This window comes from Haliaeetus leucocephalus, unplaced genomic scaffold, assembly GCF_000737465.1.
Source record: "Haliaeetus leucocephalus isolate CR32 unplaced genomic scaffold, Haliaeetus_leucocephalus-4.0 Scaffold1000, whole genome shotgun sequence".
Classification (NCBI taxonomy): Eukaryota; Metazoa; Chordata; class Aves; order Accipitriformes; family Accipitridae; genus Haliaeetus; species Haliaeetus leucocephalus.
The window spans coordinates 2879490-2887967 of NW_010973436.1; the positions used below are offsets into that span (position 1 = coordinate 2879490).

At 47.1% G+C, this 8478-nt stretch overlaps 1 protein-coding gene across 1 annotated transcript; it reads right to left on the reverse strand.

The window, feature by feature from the left end:
* Positions 1-2012: 2012 nt before the first annotated feature.
* On the reverse strand, positions 2013-7960 carry SNRPC (small nuclear ribonucleoprotein polypeptide C). The gene is made up of 6 exons (XM_010584668.1): positions 7469-7960; positions 7060-7102; positions 5960-6068; positions 4467-4556; positions 3722-3826; positions 2013-2419 (listed from the first exon to the last, which is right to left on the reverse strand). Exons 1-6 carry the CDS (start codon positions 7474-7476, stop codon positions 2295-2297), a joined length of 480 nt encoding a protein of 159 aa, XP_010582970.1. The 5' UTR covers positions 7477-7960; the 3' UTR covers positions 2013-2294.
* Between the last annotated feature and the right edge of the window lie 518 nt (positions 7961-8478).

Below are 8478 nucleotides of genomic sequence, written 5' to 3' on the forward strand. Positions count from 1 at the left end.
ACACACACCCCCGGGACACGCAACCCGCCCTGCCCCCGGGCAGGGCTGGAACCCAAATCGTGCCTCCCCCGCGGTGCTCCGGTGCTGAGGGGAAGCCTGTGAGTGAGGGTGCCAGCGGTTTTAATTACGTGCTTTTACCTCTGTTAAAATGTTGGGGCTGCGGGCGAAAATCCGCAAGACACAGAAGCAGCTGAGTTTCACACCTCTGCTTTGTATAGCTCCCTTCCAGAGAGCATCGCAGGTCAGCCAAAACTAAGTTCTTGTAAAACAGGCGCTCACGCGAAAAAAAAAAAATGTTCAACGTAAAACAATGTAACCAGCTCGGAAGGAAAAAAAAACCATCAATCTTTGTTTCAAGCGGTTTCTGTGCTACTTAGTTTGCTTGCATTGTCACTCTTTGGTGGATGACGAGTTAGACCATTTCAGACACCACGTGAGATTTCAGCTTGGCTTACAAGGCAGCGTTTTGCTTTCCAGGCTGGGTGCAGCAAAGGGAGCACCCGCATAAACGGTCACGCTGTTCTGCAGGCAGAGACCTACCCCTCAGAGCCTTATGCCCATTCATCACGCCTCTAACAGCTCCATGACAAGAAAAACCACGTGCTTTCTACTTTACTGAGTACATTCTGTTTTAATCTGACAATAGGCGGGGGGAGGACTCAAGCGGCATACAAGCCTTGAACCTTTATCAAAGCCCAATGCTGACCATCGCTAATTCCTGCCTACTGTTTTCCACAGGAGAAAGTCAACAATACGCATTGACCAAGATGAGTGTTGTATGTTTGCTCTAACAGCAATCCGGCTTCAACGTAAAGCTGAAAAACACTCAGATTATTGATAATGGAGAGGCATTCACCTTCCAAGATACGCATTGGTACAATCATTTCAGCTCCTCGCAATCTATGCAGTGTCTGACGCAGGAGATGAAGCTGCAGTACGACCCCTTCGCTGTCAGACACAGGAAGCTCGGGAGAGCAGCAGGATCCCCCACACCTCGGTGCTGGTCCAGCCTGAGTGCTGTGGGCAGCAGGCATCTACCTCAGTATGGTTTATTATAGAAACATTCTCTAACTTTTGCCTCATCTCAACATTTGTTGAGCACTGCTACTAAATATTTGATGTCTCAGCTACACCACATTCTTTACAGATTGTTGAAAGCACACAAACTCCTAAACATATAATCTCCTCTACATGATTGGACTGTCCTGTCCCATAGCAGAGTGCAACTTGGAAAAGTTCTGGTACCCAAACACTTTCTCGTAAGATGCAAATCAATCCCACACTTTTGTATTAGATGCACCATGTCTAGAATGAGTTGGACAGTTCTGCAGACTGAAATGGATGTCACCCGACATGCACAGAGCAGCCAGTTATGCAAACAGAATGAATTATTTTAATTCAATTGGAATTGTGCACCTGCATTACATACAGCTCATCAAAAGCAAAATCCTTTTAATAAACTAAAGGGCCTGGGATATGTCTTCAACAACACATCCCTTTATGCTAAGAAGAGAACCGAGCATTAATAACTACTGACTCAACTCCAGTAACGTAATTAAATGTGTCCAAACGCACTGGTACCAATAGAAAAGCAGTAATATGTTTAGTAGCATCAAAACAATTACTGTAAGAAGTAGACTTTTAACAGCATCTCTTTGCTTCCCTCACTGGAGAATCAACATTTTATTAAATTCATCCTATTTTGTGCTAGTAAAGTCACTTAATGGTGCAGTCTCCCCAGTCAGAGATTTCCCTGCAGTCTTTTCTGATGTCACTTTCAGGGTTTTTTTTTTATTAGAAACACACATACTTGTTTTGAAACAAGAATTCAAAATGTAGATAGTAATACATCTCTTGAGGGGTATGACATGAAAAAGAGAGACTACCTACAGACTAAGGAGAAAAAAAAAAACAACTTAAAAAAATCTGTGCAAGACAGGTAGAGAGGGAACAAAGAAAACTGACACCTCTTTCTGCCAGGCATAAAAACCACACACAGAGTAAGGCTCAGATTCTCCATATGTAAACCAGCATCAATGTTTTATTGTTGTGTTTTACAATTCAAGGGGGGGGGGGGGGGGGCGAAACAAACAAACAAAAACACCAAAAAAACCAGACCAGGTACAAAAGCATCAGTCCAGTGTGCATCTAGGTCAAACCATCTGCAATCTGAAGTAACAGCAGATTTCTTCTGCACACTGTTTTAATACAAAATCCTAGGGACATAGGTCTATGGTATTTTATCATATGGAAGATCGTAATATGAAAAAGAACAGGCAGCTCCATTTCCACCTTTATCTGTCTGGACGGGTCATTCCTGGCCTGGTTGGCACCATCATGGGTCTGGAGGGTGGTCTCATCATCGGGGGCCCCGGCATCATCGGCATGTGTCCTCCCATAGGTGGCCTCATCCCTGGAGCTACAAAGAGAGGAAGTTTGAGAAGAGCTCTCGGGAATAGCAACCACTGAGTCACAGCAATACAGCATGCAGGTTCTCTCCTCCACCCTCCAGGGAACTTCCATTTTACAAGTGTGTAAGCTTTGATCTGGAAGCTGGCTGAGATGCATTACGTTTCCCTGAAGGATGTTAGGAATTAGTAGAGGAAGAACCAAGTTCCTGGGTTATATGCCCACTTCTGACAATATTCACTTATAAATTATTTTCAACCACTCAAAAGAGACACTAGTTAATTACTGAATTGGAAAGTTCATTTGGAAAAAAGTGCTACAAAATCCTCCAGTGTGTTCAGAAAAAAACCAAACCCCAAACCCAAAAAAAGACTGGTGTACTTCTTGCAGCTGGGTAACAGCATTACCAAAGAAAAGCAGGTGCTCTACTAAAAAAGCACGGGAATAATGGTTTCCATTCAACTTCTCCATTTATTTTCAGGCAGCCACTATGCTGCTTAGTATCAGAGATTATGCACATATTTTGTGCCTTTAAAAAACACTTAAAGAACAGTTTCTACCAGCAAGACAATAATTGCAAGGACACTTTACTACTTTTAGTGCGCCTGTGTGTATTCCTTTAGATTTGTTCCAGTAACTGCTTCAATAAGACGTCTTCTGGGAATTCTTCAAATGCCAGTAAGCTCAAAAATGGAATGGATCAAAGACATTTTAGTTTGCCTTTACAGTTCTGAAAAAAAACTTCTTAAGGCATATGGTTTCTCTGGAACACATTATCTTGAGACATTTTAAACAATAAAATTAATTTAGTGCTGAAATGTACCCCTTGTGCAAACACATAAGCACTACAAACACAGAATTCCTAAACAATTATAGATTGTACTGCTAAGACTAGAGGTAGGAAAGCTACAATCTACCAGAGCACTAATTTCAGTTGTACAGGGGGACTAGTAACTCTCAACAAGTAGTAAAGGAACTTTAATTAGCAGTTCTAAGACTGTTTTATGTCTCACCATGCAGAGAATAATGGATCAGGAAGTGCATACATAGTATATGCAAACTGAAATACTTCCACAGCTTTACACTTGGGGCTGTCCATCCACGCTGCGTCTAATGTGATGTCTGAAGTGATGAGAGCTATACAGTGCCTCACCACAGCTACCATCCAAGTACTGCAGCTGCTTCACATTTTATGCTGAGCTCCTTTGACAATTCTCTATTGCCCAGCGAGACAGAAAACATAACTCAAACATCCTGCAAACCAGACCACGCAGTACTGCAGTTCCAGAGATTTACCTATTTCCAGACTTACCGGGTCCAACCGGCATCATCCCTGGTGGGGGTGGGCCCATCATTGGCATCATTGGCGGTCCACCCATATGAGGGGCCGGCATCATGCCAGGCCGTGGGGGGCCAGCTGAACACATATACAGATTGGTTACACATCTGGCTGCTTTCACATTCATCAACAATATGCAATGCAAAATAGTTATTAAACTTCATAGGAAATTTTAGTAACAAAGGTGCCTTCGATTATTTTACAACTGCCTGTTGTCATTTTCAGTTTCAACTCTGACTTCAGGTGCCAAAAAGCGAACCAGAGGAACAATATGCTGGCTATTATTTCCACCTTTGCAATCCTAATGCAGATGACTACCACTTGCAACAGCAGGACTCTAAGCAGAAAGGGATCTCAGCTGTTTGCCAGCTGAAGTGCAAAAGAAGGTTATCAATCCTACTCTATTTAAAAAACCAAACCCAAACCAAACCCCATGATGGAAGTTTTAATGAAGCTATCGATAAGGCGCCTACCAAGTAATGAGAAGGCACACATTTCTATTAATGTGCTCAGCATTACTAAAATAAGACAAACTAAAGATTAAGACAGTTGCTGAAACACTCTTACAAAGCATTCTTTTACATTTTGGTATTCACAAGCTCAAAATGTCTCAGTTTGATTTCAAGCGAAGAGGACTTTTCTTTACAAGTCCAGGAAACATACAACACAGCTCAAGAGGGCTGCCATCCCAGTCAAAAACTGTCCAGTTCAGACTTACGGATGCTGGGAGGAGGTGGTATCATGGCTCCTGCGGGAGGTGGTGCCGAGAACGGTGTAGGTGGGATTTTCCCTTGCTGAAATGCAGCCGCTACATTGGGGGGGAAAAGAAAAAAAAAAAAGGAAAGAAAGAATCCCAGGAGAAAAACCAGTTACTAGGCTGAGGAAGTTCCTGCATCAATCTTCCTTCTCATGCCACGCGGTCAGAGCATACTTCACGTCATGCTGCGTGCTCAGTTGTTCTAACTCTGGAACATATCCCTGGTTTATGCTGCTTGTCATGGCAGAAGCACCTAATATTCTTGAAGACAATTATTATAGTAATTACTCCAGCCGAGACTAGAGAGCTCCTTGATGAATTTCACACACCTAACAGGAAGGCGGATGGCAGAAAAAAAATACATCACGTGATTTGCAGCTGCAACTTTCACCTGGGATCATTGGGTAAAGACATGCTATCTTGAAAATGGTCATAAGGCAATGACAGGTAGGCAACAAAAAGCATGAAAAACATCTTATGTGAAAGGGAAGAGAAGAAATTCAAAAGACTGGAATCGACTGGAAGGAAGGCAAAAGATGTGAAAGTTGGAAGCATCCACGAGGAAAATGGACACAAGGAAATGGAATGAAGCTGCACCAGGGGAAGTCCAAACTGGACGTTGGGAAAAGGCTCGTCACTGAGAGGGTGGTCGGTCCCTGGAACAGACTCCCCAGGGAAGTGATCACAGGACCAAGCCTGTCAGCGTTCAAGAAGGGTCTGGACGACGCTCTTGATCATATAGTTTAGTTTTAGGTAGTCCTGCAAGGAGCAGGGAGTTGGCCTCAATGATCCTTATAGGTCCCTTCCAACTTGAGATATTCTATGATTCTACGATCTAAAGAAAGTTGCCATAAAGTTAATCTGGCATTTGTATTTCTTTTCAGAGAGAAAAGCACCACTATTCAGAGGACAAGCGAGAGGAAAAGAACCCTATAAGCTGACAGAGGAAACACTTCACACTTTATTCAAGCCTTTAACAGCAAGCGAGGAAAAAAAAAAAAAATCAATATCCCTAGAGAATTGAAGGCAACTACTGCATTTTTTTAAAAATGCAAAAATCCATACCTTTTAATGTCCATTTTCCTATCTTATTCATGCTCTTTATGTAAGTGTGCTACTACCAAAAAGCAAAAATGCATTATGTGACCTTGTATGACATTACTATCAGTAGTAAAGGCGCTGGTATCTACAACCTTCTCAATCACAGCAAAGCAGTAAATGTCTGCTTGCAACGACCCCTCAGGCAGAGCCCTTGGTCTCTTACATGGAAGCCCATGCTCTGATGAGCTCAAGATTCACATTCTAAGTGAAGTTTTTGCTCATGATTCACAGAGCAAAGACTCACCAGGGAAGCGAGGAAGACTCAACATGGAAGAATGGAAGAAAAGCAACTAGAGGAAAGATAGGGGAAGTAACGGGAGAGCAATCCAGGGTCACAGAAGGATTAGCCTTACTTGTTTTGTCAATCAGGCTCTGAGCTTGTTCCTCCATCCATTTTTGATAGTAGTCTTTCACATTCTCTTTGTGTTTTCGGCCACTGCAGTGGGTTTTTCTCACGGAGGGCTGAGAAAGATGACATAAACCCAAAGCTTACATAACATCACATAAAACCGAAGTTTACTGGGAACTCCTGTATAATTTTAAATGCATGCAATTTAAATTAGGATGGGTGACGTGTAAAACCTTTACATATAAACTATAAGTGTTGAGACTCCAGTTTCAGTAAAAGAGGTTGCCATGACACCCAGCCAGCTGTCTACCACCAACTCACCGCAACAGTCGTAGGCAGCCACGAGTGTTGGCTGCCCTTGACTGTTGAATGCCAGTGACACTAGGTGTTCTCGTTCTTTTTTGCAAAGAAGTAGGAGAGGACAAGTAGGACACCATAATATTTCAAATAACCTGGTTTTAGCCTATTGTCGTGGTTTAACCTCCACCAGCAACTAAGCACTACATAGCCACTCGTTCACTTCTCCCCACCCAGTGGGATGGGGGAGAGAATCAGGAAAAAAAAGTAAAACTTGTGAGTTGAGATAAGAACAGTTTAATAGAACTGAAAGGAAGAAAATAATAATGACAATAATACTCCTCAAAGGATTGGAATATAAAAAACAAGTGATGCACAATGCAATTGCTCACCACTTGCTGAGGAAACCGATGCCCAGTTAGTTCCCGAGCAGGGATCCCCCCAGGCCAACCCCCTCAGTTTATATACTGAGCATGACATCCCATGGTATGGAATACCCCTTTGGCCAGTTGGGTCCAGCTGTCCTGGCTGTGTCCCCTCCCGGCTTCTTGTGCCCCTCCAGCCTTCTTGCTGGCTGGGCATGAGAAGCTGAAAAGTCCTTGATTTAGTATAACCACTGCTTAACCACAACTGAAAACATCAGTGTGTTATCAACATTCCTCTCATACCGAACCCAAAGCACAACGATATACCAGCTACCAGAAAGAAAGTTAACTCTATCGCGGCCAAAACCAGGACACCTACATAAGTTTCATTTTAATGCTCTTGATACAACAGAGAAATTAATGCAGAAGATTTGGGACTTACCGAGTCGTGGGTGAGGTACGTGTCACAATAATCGCAATAAAACCTTAGGAGGGAAAACTCTTGTTATTAAGAAACCACTTTGCGCTCTGAGCGTTACAACACAACCCCTCACGGCGGCTCCACGAGCTCTGCCCGAACCGGGCGCCCGGGGCTCGGCCTGCCAGCACCCCCCGCCGGCCCCGCACCCCCTCCTCTCCTCTTTCCACGTTTCCCGAGGCCTGAACAGACACGAACCGCCCGCCGGGCCGCCGGGGGGGGGGTCACCGACCCCTGCCCGGGAACCAACGGGCCCCCTCCCCGCCGGGCCCGGGCGGCCCCTCGCTCCGGTTCTCCCCCCGTCCCGGTCCCAGGCCCTGCCTCCCGCAGCCGCCCCCTCATCAGCGCCGGAGCCCGCCGAAGCCGCGCTCACTTGGGCATGGTGCTCCCCGCGCCCCGCTACCGGCGCCGCCAGGAAGTGACGCACTCCCGCAGAGACGCCTTCCCCCGCTTGACCTCCGGCGGCTCCCGTAGAACGACGGCGGCGCAGGGCGGGCTCAGCGCTCCCACGGCGGCCCGCGAGGGACAAAAGAGGCGGCGGGGCGGGCTTCGCTTTTCCCGCCTCACAGGCGGGGCCTCCGCCGCCCGCCTTAGTCACTTGTCCAGTCACCCCACAGTTTATCCCCTTACAAATTACGTCAGAACTGGGCACCGTGATCACGACACACAAACACTCGGGGCTCGCGGCCGGCAGGCCTGTGGCGGTGTTTGCTGGGGCAAAACATTCACATAACACAGCTGCTTTGCGTTAAAAACCAGCGAGAGTTTATTGAAGTTAAAAGATGTAAACGTATCGCAGGCGTCGTGTTAGCTTCTCTCCCCCCCTCCCGGGCTCAAAATTACAGGAGAAGCGTCATTTTTGGGCGCGGGGGAGACGGACACGGACACTGACCCCACTCAGCGAGACCCCCGGCCTGCAACAACACCCCCGCCCCAGCAGGCCTTGCGCCGCCTCAGTTTGCATAGCGCCACGTGACGTCACAGAGCCCGCCCGCGGGTAATTTGCATACATAAACACGCGCGCTCGCCGCCCGCGCCGTCTCCATATATGGAAGCGCGCGGCTGGGGGGCTATGCAAATTTACACACAAACGCACGCCCCGTGACGCACCAGCCCCCGGCCCCGCCCTCCCGCCTATGCAAAACACTCCTTTGCATACGCGCCCCCGCCCCCCTCGCCCTTGCGCCTCTCCTTCCCGCCGAGGGCGCACCGGGGCCGCCGACGCTCCGCCCACACCCTCCCCTTCCTCTCTTCTCCCACGCCGCGCGTGGGGTGACGCCACCGCGCCAGGCGCCGTGGCGTCATAGGGCCGCGTGCCCCTCGCGCGAGGCGGAGCGGCGCTTGCGCGGTGCCGCCAGCGCCTGGCGTCGCCCGCGCCCCCTC

Bases quoted from the DNA above. Each gene is read 5' to 3' on its own strand.
- SNRPC (XM_010584668.1), bottom strand. The intron at 4,557-5,959 runs GTAAGGCTAATC...CCCCCAATGTAG, and splicing joins GAGCCTGATTGACAAAACAA to CGGCTGCATTTCAGCAAGGG. The intron at 2,420-3,721 runs GTAAGTCTGGAA...CTCTCTTTGTAG, and splicing joins GATGATGCCGGTTGGACCCG to CTCCAGGGATGAGGCCACCT.